Source organism: Oncorhynchus mykiss, chromosome 7 (assembly GCF_057628025.1).
Source record: "Oncorhynchus mykiss isolate SJ-2025 chromosome 7, ASM5762802v1, whole genome shotgun sequence".
Lineage (NCBI taxonomy): Eukaryota > Metazoa > Chordata > Actinopteri > Salmoniformes > Salmonidae > Oncorhynchus > Oncorhynchus mykiss.
The window spans coordinates 14,705,891-14,721,767 of NC_143028.1; the positions used below are offsets into that span (position 1 = coordinate 14,705,891).

A 15,877-nucleotide genomic window follows, 5' to 3' on the forward strand; every position below is an offset into this window, starting at 1 on the left:
GGTAAATGTTGTGGAACACAAACAAGAGAAAGGGAACAGTTATATTGGGGTTCCGGAATTGGAAACATCTCTTTGGTTGTTTCGTGAACCCATTCTCAAGACGACCCAATGCAACAGACTGAAACAAGCTCGTCATCGACAGCGCAGAAAACTGGCACTGTTTTTCTTGTGCGTAACAGCTGTGCATAACGCTGTGTACTCTAGGGCCGGCGCGAGCAGAACTGTCTGTATCATATGTCTCTCGCACATCCTAATACAAATATTGTGTGGCAGTTGCCACGGCGACGGCTGAGCAACAGCTGGTTTGATTCACTTCATGAAGAACCTGTCCTGATGGAGCTCTGCCAGAACAACTTTTATGTGGGACTAGAAGTGACACATATCTGTTTATTTTAAAAAAATCTGTTTAACATGTAATGTACGTTTTACTACGCAAGAAACCTGTTGTATTTTTAATGATTAGATGTTTTAGTTCAGATTATACTGTAGGCTATGTTCCTCTTAAATTGATTGGACTCCATTGACAATTATTTTGAAAAAATGATTTGATGCAGATAAAAAAAAATCCCATTTCAAGACAAATCTAAGTCCATGTCGACTCTCACATAGAAGGTATTTATTTGTTCCATATTCCTTTCCCTTGATGCAAACCTACACACACACACACACTTCACCAAAATTCATTGACAGGATGCATCCCTTGATCACATCACAAGGAAGTAACGTGAAACACTCACACTCCTCTACTTTCTTCTCCAGGTTCCCTATCGCGCTGGAGGAGTTCATGTTACTGCTATGGGAAGGAATCAGGGAGGAATCTAAGAGGAGCCGAGCACAACTGCTCATCGTCAGAGCAGATTAACCCTGTCAAAGTGGAGAGCGCTTGGGAAGTGAGCGCAAGAAACTCTCTGCCAGCTCCAATGCCACACCACCAGTCCCCACAACAGATCTGAGCCTCCCTGCCATCTCCAATGCCACACCACCAGTCCCCACAACAGATCTGAGCCTCCCTGCCAGCTCCAATGCCACACCACCAGTCCCCACAACAGATCTGAGCCTCCCTGCCAGCTCCAATGCCACACCACCAGTCCCCACAACAGATCTGAGCCTCCCTGCCAGCTCCAATGCCACACCACCAGTCCCCACAACAGATCTGAGCCTCCCTGCCAGCTCCAATGCCACACCACCAGTCCCCACAACAGATCTGAGCCTCCCTGCCAGCTCCAATGCCACACCACCAGTCCCCACAACAGATCTGAGCCTCCCTGCCAGCTCCAATGCCACACCACCAGTCCCCACAACAGATCTGAGCCTCCCTGCCAGCTCCAATGCCACACCACCAGTCCCCACAACAGATCTGAGCCTCCCTGCCAGCTCCAATGCCACACCACCAGTCCCCACAACAGATCTGAGCCTCCCTGCCAGCTCCAATGCCACACCACCAGTTCCCACAAGAGATCTGAGGTCTTAATATTGGTTATGGTTATAATCTGCCATTAACGACTGGTCTAGCATCAGCCCTCCAATATCTCAGTGAAACCCATAAACATGAGGTTAGCAACTTAAACAACCCTGGATCAGCTGTTATGGGAATTGCGTTTTGAAATCAGCCCTCTAACTCTTATACGAACCTCAGCCATAATGTGCTTATCCTTAACTCGTCATCCTACATCTTCCAGTCCCCTGAAATTATTCTCATCCAAATAGAAGTTGTTGAATATTTAGGCCCGTTCTGACTATCCCTGCACCTAAAACTGTACCATGACACCTCAGGGGTATTGATAGTTTGGCATGCAGTGTCAGAAAGGCTGGCTTTGAACTGGTTTCTGCAGCCAGGTGTAGAATTCCTCTTTAGGTATAGAGATGACCATAGGGTCAGGCTGTGGTGGGTTTTCCAAAGCCCACAGATGTGTGAAATGACCAAGGGTTCCTATGTAGATTTAGACCTGCCTGGATTGCTATGCATACGCACGAACGCACACAGACATACAATACGTAAGTCCTTTGGATTTCATTGCAGTTGGAAATGTGCTTGGTAACGGCCACAAAAAGTGCAATTCTTTATGAGCATCACTTGACGTCAGTTCATTCAGTGAGAAGGAATATTTCCTGATCTTGTACTAATTAGCTAAATGTGTACACAGTGAAATGCAACAACCCAATTTGAAGTAGTCAGTATGCATGAGAATTCTAGCATGCCTGTATGACGATAACAAAGAACCATAGCCCGCTTTGACTGAAGACAGGCAGGCATTTAGGAAATCCTTCCAGAACCCTCCACACACAGCAGAGAGCCCAAGGCTCTATTTGTGGTTACTTTACTCTGATGTAAAGAGACAAGAGTGTATCTGCCAAACCAACAGGTGAGCCAAGCCACTCTTCCCTCCACACCCTCCACAATGTTTTGTGCCCACTTGAAAGCTGTAGCAGCCTTGTGCTGCTGAGATTACATATCCCGCCGTTTCTTGGCAACATGCTTATTGCGAGTGTGCTAATACATCACAGAGACACATTCACAGACGCACACACACAAATCCTCATGTATGCAGGCACAAACATAGAAATCAGCAACATAGAATGTATGAAACTCACTTGTACACATTATGCATCCACACCACACACACGATTATTTACACCTATACACACCGACTTCCAAAGCCATCAGGAAGCACACACAGCAACCCTATTACTGTCTCCTATTTAGTTTCAACTCAGTTCCCCCCTCGCTCTCTCCTGTCCCCTGGAGGGAGTTGTCATCTTTGAGTCAACTGATTCTAAGAGCTCAGCTTGATCACCCTTCAGAGAGTGAGGAGAGTGTTGACTTAAAGCCCCGGTAGCGTCCACAACAGGCCGGGAAGCGGGGAACCTGTAGCAGCAGGGCAGGCGCATGCTTAGTTTGGCCGTAAGGAGCTATAGGCTAACGAGACCTCAGATATGCTGCCGACAGCAATTGTCAGCACTGTTCCCTCTGGGCTTGTGCGTGTGACAGAGTTTACTTTGTGCCCTGGCCTCTCTTCCAAATCGCTCTAGTTAAAGGGTGGATGGAGGGAGGGAGGGAGGGAAGAGGTGGATAAGTATTGAGGTTGTGAGAAGTAGGGCCTAAGCTATCCCAGCCTGATAAAAAGGGAGAAAAAAAAAGTGCCTTATAATAGAGAACATTTGCCAACCGGAAGGGAGTTCTGTAAATGGGTCACTCATTAACAGTTTATAAAGAGGCTGGATTGGGGACAGCCACCGAAAGAACAAATAAAACCCACATTCATTCAGTAAAAGCAGGCCTCTGTATGGCAAACAATGAGCTTTTCAGGAAGAGGTTTATACTTTGTCATTTCGATAAAACATTTTTGGTTGGACAAATGCCAGAGTGAGGTAAATGTATGCCATCTAACGAAACCAACAACCAAACTATAACCTCTGAGGGTTTAGAGAGAATCAGTCATGGGCCGTTTCTCAATTCCTCTCAAAGACCATTGGAGGAAGAGGTTGGAGGGAGGGACCTTGTATCCTGTCCTCCAATGCGCTTTGAGAGCAATTGAGGAAACAAGGACAGAAGCAAGGATTTAACGGCTAGTAGCGTTTTCAGACACAGCCCTAAATAAGAGAGGCTATTCAACATCCTCCAGGGCTCACAATAGCACACGATAGGCCTATTCAACATCAAATTAATTCTAACATGAGGCAGTCACAGGGTGCATTTGGAACTTTATTTGCATTTTGCAAGACTTCAGGTTAAAGGGTTAACAAGCACGCATCATCATCTCTGAGTACCATCATTTCTGACAAAAATTGTTTGGCTGTTTTACAAACAAACAAATATAATAATAACGTTGCTTTAGCTGAATACTATTATAACCAACTCGGCCAGACTAATCATGCATTTAAGTTACGTTTTTCGATATTGCTGATGAGGCTTCTGTGTAACAGAAACAAAATGACAAAGGCATCATTCAAGCATTAAAGAAAGGCGACAATACTTTAAAATGTCACAGTTCAGGCTAATTGCAATAATCAACTTAATGAAAATTACATTTTTTTGAAAATAAAAATGGTGCAAAAGGCAGATATCCTTTTTAGGGATAAACACAAATTCCAGTTCAAAATTGGACTGACAGAGAGATCAGTATACGCACTATGACAAGTAAGCAATTCACAACTGATGGAGAAAGAGGTTGCACATATAAATTGGCATAAGCTGTGATACAGTTCAATCATTTCACAATAAGAAAAGTCATGAGTTTCATCAAATAACATTTTTTATACCAAAGACAATTAAATACAGGGATTAAAATTAAGGGATACAATTCAAATTGTAATATTGACACTCCCGATAGAGCTCTAGACTAACCATTTCATTATCATCCTCCTCATTAGGAGCAGATATCCAGTTCAGGTAAGGACACAACTGCATAAGACCTCTTGGCTGCATACTGTTTTCTTCCATCTTCTTGTGTGTGCTTTTCCACAAACATCCACAACAGGTAGACCCAGCTACTACACTGCACAATACTACCCCCCCCCCTGTTAAGGTGTATTCACTGTACAAGACTTGGGATATTAAGCAGGGTGGGACCATTACAGGGGTTAGATCAGGAAGGCAATTGAAATCGACAGAGCCAAACAAAGCTGGTGGAAATATCAGAAAGACACAGGGTATATTTAGCTGAGTTAATCTGTATTGTATGGACTTTCTGAAAAAAAGAGACGAGTCAGCTGTTTTTGCTTTTAATGAAAGACGCCAGACTTTCGCAGCTGTAATGACGCACTGGTTCTTTTCTTCCTCACGTCTTTTCACTGTGTTTTTTTTTTGTCCTGGTCATTCGAGAAAAGGCTCGCAAATCCTCAGGGAATTTCACATTAAGGAGGAATGTTTGGAGCGACAACCTGGAGCAAAGGAAGTGGGAAAATAATTCTGAAAGCGCAACTGTTGTAGAATTCGCAGACTACGGGTAGCAGATATTACAACCTGCCATTTACAGAAAGACAAATTGGAACAACAAGATATAGTATTATTTCATAAACAATAACTTCATTTATATGCATGTCTTTATATGAATGTCAAGTCTCAAGGATAATATCTACTATACATGTTAGTATGCGGTGACTGTGTACTAAGGTCTTCATTAGTAGTTGGGCTCCCGAGTGGCGCAGTGATCTAAGACACTGCATCTCAGCGCAAGAGGCGTCACTGCAGTACCTGGTCCCATAGGGCAGCGCACAATTGGCCCAGTGTCGTCCGGGTTTGTCCGGGGTAGGCCGTCGTTGTAAATAAGAATTTGTTCTTAACTGACTTGCCTAGTTAAATAAAGGTTCAATTAAAAATAGATGTTTTACCTCAGTACAGGAAGAAGAAGCGTGTTCTGTGCGAGGCAGCCATGCTTTCAGACATGTTGCGCACTTTCAGGTAGTTCACGAACCCTCTGAAGAAAAGCAGGAGACCTGAGGAAGGGATTCAAAATCATTAGTAAAAAAAAACACCACTATTCATCCAAGGTCAAGGAATTCACTTTACTGTGGGAAGATTAGTAGTACATCATTTCAGCCAACAGATGGCATTGGTGTACATCATTCTAGGTGGATATATTAGTACAGCTTAATTCCTCAGCATTTGGCTAGTTGAAGAATGCAGCACTTGCGATGCAGATCTGTAAACTTACCGAGGACCAGGAAAATCCACCAGAGCCAGTACTGCCCATTGAAGTATCCAGTAAAGTAGTCCGAGAACTGTGGGAAAGTAGAATTTACAGGAAATGGAAATTCAACATGTCCTACCATCATGAGAATACTTTTGAATGACAATCAGTTACTATAAACACATGCAGATGAACAGAATCACCATGGCAGAAATGTACATGCGCTAGGATTAGGCCTCCTCAAGCCTCAATTCCTCGAATGTTGGGTGTCCTAATTGAGACTATGGGCCGGTTTCCAGGACAAAAAAAAAAAATCAGCCCAGTCCCAGGAAACCAGGCCTTCAATTCGGCACTGCTCAGATAAAGGCCTAAACTCCTGTATAGCCTAGTATTGCACAACATCTAGTGGGAGTAGCTGTGTGCACCAGATCAATGATGAAAGCCCGGGGTTAATAACTCTATGCCCACCAGTGTGTTGCTTCTACATGTGGAAATTGTACAGGGCTTTGATTGATGCCCAGAGCACAGAGATCACACTGGGTTCCTGCTCTTAAGGGCGTCCTCCTCACATCTAGGGCTAACAAGCCTTAGCAAGCATCTGCTTCCTACTGCACAAGCCATGCCTGGGATATGCAGTGATATTCTGAACATACTTGACATGTATTTTGTAACATTCAAGTCATTAACATGCTAGCTAAGTGAAGCATTTACGTTTTTTTTTTAAAAAAAAATAATTTTTTACATTTTAGTAATTTAGCAGACGCTCTTATCCAGAGCAATTAGGGTTAAGTGCCTTGCTCAAAGGCACACTGGCAGATGTTTCTCCTAGTCGGCTTGGGGATTTGAACCAGCGACCTTTTGGTTACTGGCCCAACGCTCTTTACCGCTAGGCTACCTGCCGCAATTACGTGCACAGATTTGTCTGGATTAAGCAGGATACTGCAAGCCAGCTTGTTAATTTAAAGTAAACCATTTGTAACATTGATGTTTGAAGTATACACTTTGTATGGGCTGCTTTTAAAGTGGTGGACTGTATGTCCTGTCCCATATTGAAATCAACTCTGTACGTTGTTTTAGATACATTGATTAGGCCCCTTTAACCCAATACTGCACTTACTCTGACGATGAGAATCCACTTGATGAGAGAGAGGCCAAAGCCGCAGATGGCCCCGTATCGGCCGGCGATGGTGTTGGTCAGGCAGAATGACAGGCAAAACCCAATCCAATTGAACAGGAAGGCCACTGTTTGGAGATGGAAGAAAGCATGCAGTTAAGGGGTCTTCCGGGTGGTGCAGTGGTCAAGGGCGCGCAGAGACCCTGGGTTCGCGCCCAGGCTCCGTCGTAACCGGCCGCGACTGGGAGGTCCGTGGGGCGACGCACAATTGGCCTAGCGTCATCCGGGTTAGGGAGGGCTTGGTCAGTAGGGATATCCTTGTCTCATCGTGCACCAGCGACTCTTGTGGCAGGCCAGGCGCAGTGCGCGCTAACCAAGGTGCACGGTGTTTCCTCCGACACATTGGTGCGGCTGGCTGTTAAGAAGCAGTGCGGCTTGGTTGGGTTGTGTATCGGAGGACGCATGACTTTCAACCTTCGTCTCTCTTGAGCCCGTACGGGAGTTGTAGCGATGAGACAAGATAGTAGCTACTACAACAATTGGATACCATGAAATTGGGGAGAAAAAGGGGTAAAAAAAAAAAAAGAAAGCGTGCAGTTACAAGCACAGACCACATTTCTGTTGAGTATACTTTTCAGTATATCACAAATTGGATGTCCTTCTATACATACTTAAAGACAGAGTGCAGCCAGAGAATTGCTAACCTTTCCCACCTCCCATTCCTATTGGAGGAACAGATAATGTTGTCTTCAATTAGTGACTGTTGCCACCTTGTGGTGAATCCATAGAAAACACCTTCAATTGCTTACTCACATTTTCATCCAAGCAAACTTTTGTTACGTTTCCATAATCAGACTGAAATGGGCCAGTCCGCTCAGTGAAAGAGGCTATTTGGGCTTGTCAACTCACTGAAGAATCGGGGGGGTTCGTGCAAAAACAACAGATGCACTTACTGAAAAAGGCCAGCATGAAAATGCCGTCGTTCCCCACCCTCAGCTGGTCGACATCGCTGAAGTCATCCCTTGGAGGGAAGTCATCCTCCTGTTTAAGATAAATGGGACAGGAAAACAACTCATCCATCTCTTCTGCAGAAACGTTGCAATAGCTCAGTCATCCCAATGAATAAGGAGATGGGCGGTATAGTACCGTTGTGTGTCGACATTTCCTTCTCTTTTAGAGTTGTTGAGAAAGCAGAAATAAAGCTCAATGGGCATTTTTACTAGACCTACATAAAATAGAGCTAACATACTGTAAATACTGTTGTAGCTATGACTTGGACAATATAGCTATCAAAGTTGTTTTGATCCTGAAATATGTTGTTACACTGGGTAGTTAATAGCAGCATTGAAGTTTTTCTTACAGCATTCCAGCAGAATAATCCTGTTTTCATGGGTAAACATCCCATACTCAAACACGTGTCTGTGTGTGTGTCCTACCCCTGGTATCACCTCCACAGCAGAGAGTACCATGGCTGCAGCTTTGGCTTTCTCTGCCTCGTCGTAGGTGGGAAGAGAGGTGGCCACGCTGTAGGGAGGCGGCACGGGGAAATCACTTGGGTAACAACTGCTCTCTACTGGGGGACCACAGGAAAGAGACATGGCCAATTAGACCACAACAAATCAGATTCGGAATCAATTCAATCAAATAAGGAAATCACATCGGCTTAATTCCAGGAGTGTGAATTATCGGCCTCTACTTAGGGCAACTAGCTGGTTCCAACGTGTTTGAAAGAACTACATGAGAGCTACAGACGCTACAAGAGAATGAGATGGAGAAAGGGGCAGAAAGACAAAGTGAGACACAGAAAAAGAGCCAAACAGACAGTATATGGAGTCTTTGGTTCTGTACCAGGCATGGCAGCGGTGGCTCCCAGGGCGATGCTGGCATACGGGGGAGGTGGGGCCTCTGCATCCACCCCCAGGGCTACTGGGACAGGGCAGGCCTGGGAGGACGAGTTGGCCTGGGCCGAGGTGCACGGCTGCTGGGCGCTGGTGGAGGGCTCACAGGAGTCGTCTTCATCATTCTCAAACTGAGAGAGAAGGGGGGGCAGGGGGGTAGAGAGGAGTTAAGTATCACTTCAATAAAACCAACGTCACAAGTTCACGACACAGAATGTCAAAGGTGAGGAAGGAGAGGGAAGCCCTGTAAACTGAGGCGCTTGGAGAGATATGGTCATGGCCCAACACTGAAAGATCATCTGGTGTTTTGTAATAAACTAAGTAGGCAACATTTGATTCCAGTGCTAAGGGCACTGAAGACATCCAAAACAACATGTGATCTAGGCTAATTTCCAGCATAGCATCCAGTTGGAAGAAGACAACATGGTCATGGGAAACAGAAGGGTGACCGTAATGTTATAGAGAAGACAGCACAGCCTTATATCTGGCCAATGACAAATGATGTAGCTTAAGCGGATGCATAGCCTAAGCCTTGATCAGTGTGGCAGCAGTGCCAAATGTTGCTTTAGTCTTGCAGCTCACTTGAGGCTCACTTGGCGTTTGCGTAGGTCAACAGACCAGCGTTTAACTTGTGGCTTAGCTGTAGTTTGGCATCATGTCCAGCAGCACTCTATGCACTGCGGGGTCAATGTGCAAAGCCAGGAGAATGAGTGAGTGCGATGCTATCCGGTGTCAAGGACACCAGTTATGCAAGAGCTAAACAACTGCATAATTGGCCAGGGGTGAATGAGTTTTCACCATCGGCACACCAAGGCCTAAACAAGAACTCCTGAGGTTATCTAGCATACGTGTTGGATAAAAGTCCAAATAGTTAGGTTAGGCCTACATGTTTAAAGACCTGTTCAGAATGAGTGTACACAAATAACAAGGATGGTTGGGGAGTTTACATTATAAAACAGCCTGTATGACGCATCTAAATACAGGCTACCCTCAAAACCTGAAAGAGATGACACAGAGGCAAATCCACAGTTGCCTAGCGACCGAGGAAAGTGCAGAGGCAGGATCGAAAATAGCACAGCTGTGGCTGAAAAAGTTTTGCACTTCGAAAAAAGCAAAAAAGGTAAGGCATACCATGGTATGTCTGACGTTAGCAAGCATTCCAGCATAGTGCAGCAGTGGGCATTTGGACTTTTAAGGCCAGTAGGCAACATTATTAAATGGCTTACAACAACTGCCTAATTAACTTATCCCATATCAAATCAGTCTGTGGAAGTAATTATTGATAACCTAAATACACATGGCATGATAACGACTATGAAAGTAAAAAATGTCTGCTTTCGAGAGTGATGGGCCGATACAGGACTAAACCAGAAGTGACCCTAGCCTTGGATACACGGCATTCACATCGACAACTAGACATCCGAGCAATAGCAAACCTCCAGCAGCATAGCTAAAGCTGGTGCTAGAGGCCAAGTGAATTAGATGACAGCGCGTCACACAACACGACCCAAACAAATATTTACACACATGTAAGAGTCATTTTTCAATTGGCACAAAAAGTGGATTCAATATCTTTCTGAATATTTCCTCGTTATCGGAGTTCCAGCTGAAACTGGAAAAAGGTGTTTATAAGACACCGGTGCCTACCAAATCGATAATTATGGAAGTATCGCCAAGTAGAAAGGTAGGTTGAACACTGTTCCCCTATCCATTACCCATCCTACTCTAGAACCCCAGTGTTTCCTCTATATTAATTTAGAAGCGGTGGGCCGCCACTTCTAAATGACAACCTCCACTCCAATTTTGTGTTTTTTTTAAAGATATATACTGAACAAAAAGAGCAAACACTACATGCAACAACTTCACTGATTTTACTGAGTTACAGTTCATATGGAGGAAATCAGTCATTTTAAATAAATTAGGCCCTAATCTATGGATATCTGTATGACTGGGGATACAGATATGCATGTTGGTCACAGATACCTTTAATAAAAATTGACCTCACAATGGGCCTCAGGATCTTGTCACTGTATTTTTGTGCATTCAAATTGTTGCTGATAAAATGCAATTGTGTTCATTGTCTGTAGCTTATGTCTGCCCATACCATAACCCCACCACTACCATGGGGCACTCTGTTCTCAACGTTGACATCAGCAAACCGCTCACCCACACGACACCATACACGTGGTCTGCGGTTGTGATGCCAGTTGGACGCACTGCCAAATTCTCTAAAACGACGTTGGTGGTGGCTTTTGGTAGAGAAATTAACGTTCAATTCTCTGGTGGACATTCCTGCAGTCAGCATGCCAATTGCACACTTTCAAAACTTGAGACATCTGTGGCATTGTGTTGTGTGACAAAACTGCACATTTTAGAGTGCCCTTTCATTGTCCCCAGCACGAGGTGCACCTGTGTAATGTTCATGCTGTTTAATCCGCTTCTTGATATGCAAAACCTGTCAGGTGGATGGATTATCTTGGCAAAGGAGAAATGCTCACTAACCGGGATGTAAACAAATTTGTGCATATGGAACATTTCCGGGATCTTTCATTTCAGCTCATGAAACACTTGACATGTTGCGTTTCAATTTTTGTTCAGTATATATAATGCATGTATTTATTTTTTGTAATTTCTATTATATATATATATATATATATATATATATATATATTTTTTTTTTTTTTTTTTTTGTGAAAATATATTGGGGGATGTTCATTTTCAGTGTAAACTTAAATGACTAAGACCAGAAATAATGTATGTAGAGAACATAACAGAGCTATATATTTTTTTGTAAGACCATCTTTGAGCACTAACAACCACCAAAATGAAAACTAGACTGGGGGAATACAAATAAAACAAATGTCATGGCATGTTGTTTTGCCATGCCAAAATGTGTGAATTGCAGAAAATGTACTTTTAAACTGCACATTTTCTATCAGCCCCATGGCAAAATGTATAGAAATGCAGGAAATTAGAATATTTTACAGTTTTAAAGCTATCTGCTCCATGGTAAATTGTGAAGAATTTGAACTATTTTGAATTAAAACAGCAACATGTCTGCGGCCAAAAGGGCGGCCTCAAACCGCCTCCCCCACCACTGCTGAAATAGCTAATAACTACCTAGCAAACTGGCTTGAACAATAACCGAACCACCTTGTTTTTCTGACCATTATTATGTAACTACGAATGCCATCTTCTTTGTGGGGGGAGTGTATATTGTTCTCATGGAAAGCCAATTATTGAGCACTACAGAGATGTCATGGAACATTGTTTGTATTATGTACGTGTTTTGGGGGCTCTAACTATACTTGAGCGAGGTAGCTTATTTGGTAGTGTTGCCACAAATGGCTGCATATAATTGAAGTCCAGCCTGGGTTAGCTTACATGGCACTTGCTGACATACAGCGAACTAACGTTTGCTAGCTAGCCAAGTTACTTATCCGTTCAGAAAACCAATACAAGCGGAGTTAACTAAGTGATAAAGTGCTGTCATGTGGATGATTAACGACTCAAAGACTCAAATTGAATTGGAACTTGCTAGCTAACGTTTAGCTAGGTTAGCTATTGTTGATCTGCTGCTGAATAATGCGGAAGTGATCGGCACGAGGAACATCCGTTTGATTATACAAGCCGTCAATTTAAACATGTATAGTCTAGGCTGACACCAAGTAATATTGTAAATAGGTTGTTTATACTAGTTAGAGTTCCCAAACAGATGGCAATGTCGATTGTTTTGGCTCACCACTTGGTATCGGCTCGCTGCCTGGTCCATCTTGACGTTAGACTCAGCTGGCGGAGCTAGCCAGCAAGCGAAAAGTCAACAATCGTGTATTTAGCTATTTCGTAACTTGATTTTACTTTTTAATGGCCATCATTCAGGTGAAGTAGATTAAATATACACGCTGGGACGTACAATAAAACGTCCATTTACGCTTCAAATTAAGCAAAACTACTTTCGATAGGAAACGTCGAGTGAGTGGAAACACAGAGGGCTCTTTGACTTGTGACGCAATGCCTCCGAATTCCAAATCTACTCCTACCCACTATACTTCCTTCATCCCTGAAGAGCTGAAAGATATTGGGTGAATCTAAACAATACAGTGAAAATATAAGATGTCATCTTATTCTTAATACCTATCCAATCTCATCAGATTTGACTGTAGACAAGACCGTGTATAGGCTAGGAAATAGGTGCTAGTGGTCGAATTGGAATTGGGCATTCTACTCTACTGTGGAATATAAAACATTTGACCACTAGGTGGTGCAAAAAACTCAATAGTTATTCCGAGAGGCAGAGACGGACGGTCAGAAGCCTACACGCACACACACTGTTCGCTATTATCCAACCGTAGATTTCGGCAAAATAGCTATTTCCCCATTTTGGGTTGTGGGACTTTGCACTTGGACAGATAGGCCTACTTGTTGGTACTCTTGGTTTATAGTATATCAGGACTCATTGGATTGGCTGCTGTAACTGTAAACCAGGGCTCCCTAAATGGCGGCCCGCGGACCGAATTTGGACTGCGGGTTGTTTTTATTTGGCACCCCAAGTTTTCTGAGCCAAAACACTTTTTAAAATATTTTTTTTTATGTACAATTTTCATTGTTAGACATAAGACTAAAAGCACCAGGAACTTATCTGCAATTGATTGTTCCAAAGTATTCCCACGTGGCCCACAGACAATCCAGTCAAGAATAAATCGGCCCGCGGCTTAATCTAGTTGATGATCCCTGCTGTAAGCGTTGGTAAGGAGAGACCTTGTTAGAAAACATTGGGGAGAACATTGGGGATATTAGGAATGTATGGGGCCCTGATTTCATAGAGAATACATTAGGCCCCTTTGGCTCCTACCACCGTGGAGTGAGAGTTCCAAAACAAACCCAGAGGACCCAATCAACTTCTATTTTCCTTCTATTTTCTTTCCCTGCTAGTGCTTGTTAGTGAAATGTGTGTTTGGCCATTAAAGGAGAAAGGGAGAGAGAGAAGGAGGGAGAGACTGAAACGGCTGTTTCAGTCTTTAATTAGACTAAGACAGTTGTAAATTATATCCAATGCAGGCTGTGCAAGATATGGTCTATCTAGGCTCATGTGTACTACAAATACAATGGGAGTAACTGAGCAGTAGATTATAGCTATCCAATCAGACCAAATAGAGAAGAGAACATTTACAAACAACACAGCAAATATTAGAGCAACATTTACAGTTGCTGTTACATTTGGAACTGTTGGATTGTTGCCACATATCAAAAGTAAAGCAATAGCTTCATGACCGCAACACGTGTGTGAGTTTGAGAGGAATTGATTCTTACTTTAACTTGCAGTATTCATACATGACCACAGGGAGTCACCATAATCATACCAATTAGTAAAGGTGTCCTTGTCTGAAAATGTATGTAAAACATTGACAACATGCAACAGGGGTGACCAACCCGGTCCCATACAGCTACAGTGTGAGCAGGTTTCTATTCCAGGCCAGTTTTGTCTCACCTGATTATAAGAGAACTGTGTGCATATAAATCATCTAGGGAAAGAGGGGATTGGGGGTCAGAACCCAAGAGATCTTATAGGCACCTGAGACTAACTCCCTCCGCTGGGAGTTTGGGGCCATCTGAGGAGGGCACTCACGCAAACATGCTGGGGCCCAGATGCAAACATGCAACAGCTGAATACCTTCACTGATCAACATCTCCAGGATGCCTTCATAGCTGCCCTTTTATGTAAGAAATACAAGATGGATTAGATGAGTGCACAGTTATCCAGATACATGAACACAGTGAGACATTTCATAGCCCATCATTACAACAGAGTGCTCTGCCCAGAGGCTCTATGACCTGTGGGTCACAGGCAGGTCGTCAGCAGAGCTGGGTCTGCTTGTCTTAGACGGCTCCAAGAGCCACCCACATACGTACAGTTCAATAGATATACCACTCTCACCCCTGAGGCTACTGAATGCTGACTGCCTTACAACTGAGACCAGTGATGTCTGACCAAGTTTAGTGCTCATGGCAGCCATTTAGCCTTGGCTAACAAGCTGACTCAGCTGCTTACATCATGCTGATCAGTACAAATGGTGTAGTTAAACAGCTCTCCTCATTTGAAACAAATCAGGCGAGCTTACTGAAACCAGACCAGGGTTCAAATACTATTTGAAGTAATTTCAATATATTATCTGCGTTTGATTGAGTTTCCTCTGTGTAATGGAACCAATAGAATAGAAGCAAAATAACAAACCCCGCCCATCTGGCAATCCAGACAGGCTTAACAAGGATTTGAAAGATTCAAAATAGTATTTGAATCCAGGTCTGCTTGGAACACTGCAAGGACATCATACTGCTGAGCAAAATCTTGATATGCTTCATGCATTTGGTGTACTGGAACCAAAGTGTAGAGTGTCATGATGCTGTGTGAGATTATGCATGCAACTTTCAAGAAGATTTGTTTCATTTATCCTTGTAGGCATAGACAAGACACACTGGAATACCAGGTGTTCTTCTTCATCTCAGTGGGAGTCCTGCTTGAACAAAATGATTTCACAAATATATAAAATGCTATTGTACCTAGGATGTGAACATTTTACTGGGTATTCCATGACGTTCACATTTCTCACTTGTTTTAATGTGTTCCGGTGAGCCAGTGATCTGATTACTGTTTGTTTTCTCCAGGCTATTATTGTTTCCATGTGTATCCATTACAAACTGGGTTCTTCAATCAGGGTCCTTTTTTAGCTGCGTAGGTGGGACAGTGAGTGATGCTACCCTCCAATGAATCATGATAACCCATGCAGATAGATACACTAGACTGGCCTGTGTTGACTCGTGGTTTACCTGCAGTTCTTTTCATAAGATGATAAGATGAACATTACACAGCCCATGGCAATAACTTCTTCAGATACCCTTCATGTAGGAGAGCCCGCGTTCTACATTTGTACTGCAAACGAGAGCCGCATCACACCCACAGAGCTAAACGCAGAGTTGGATCCAAACCGTCGGAGCACTACAGAGGCACCCAACGCTCTCAAGGTACTTACAAAGCCTACCCCAAAATGGTTTTCCATCCGAGTTCGCTCAGCAATGCTTCAGGCAAAAGAGATGGCAAGCCCTCCTGTAAGGGCATGAAGAGGGAGGCTGTATATAAACAGAAAGCAGTGGAATGAAATGTGTCTGTATGGCACTTTGCATGTTGCACTGAATAGTAACAACTAGGCGTACCTTTTTCAATTAGGTGGTTTAAAGCT

At 43.5% G+C, this 15,877-nt stretch overlaps 1 protein-coding gene across 2 annotated transcripts; it reads right to left on the reverse strand.

Moving 5' to 3' along the window:
- Window positions 1-3,685: 3,685 nt before the first annotated feature.
- On the reverse strand, window positions 3,686-12,873 carry LOC110527445 (NEDD4 family-interacting protein 2). 2 transcript variants are annotated; one of them, XM_021608715.3, is made up of 8 exons: window positions 12,385-12,873; window positions 8,593-8,773; window positions 8,181-8,317; window positions 7,698-7,785; window positions 6,748-6,872; window positions 5,655-5,721; window positions 5,332-5,436; window positions 3,686-4,881 (listed from the first exon to the last, which is right to left on the reverse strand). In XM_021608715.3, the coding sequence occupies exons 1-7, from the start codon at window positions 12,412-12,414 to the stop codon at window positions 5,333-5,335; spliced, it is 732 nt and encodes a 243-aa protein (XP_021464390.3). In that variant the 5' UTR covers window positions 12,415-12,873; the 3' UTR covers window positions 3,686-4,881; window position 5,332. The 2 variants fall into 2 exon arrangements, with proteins under 2 accessions (XP_021464390.3, XP_021464391.3); XM_021608716.3 differs by having other exon boundaries at window positions 8,181-8,314; window positions 12,385-12,684.
- Between the last annotated feature and the right edge of the window lie 3,004 nt (window positions 12,874-15,877).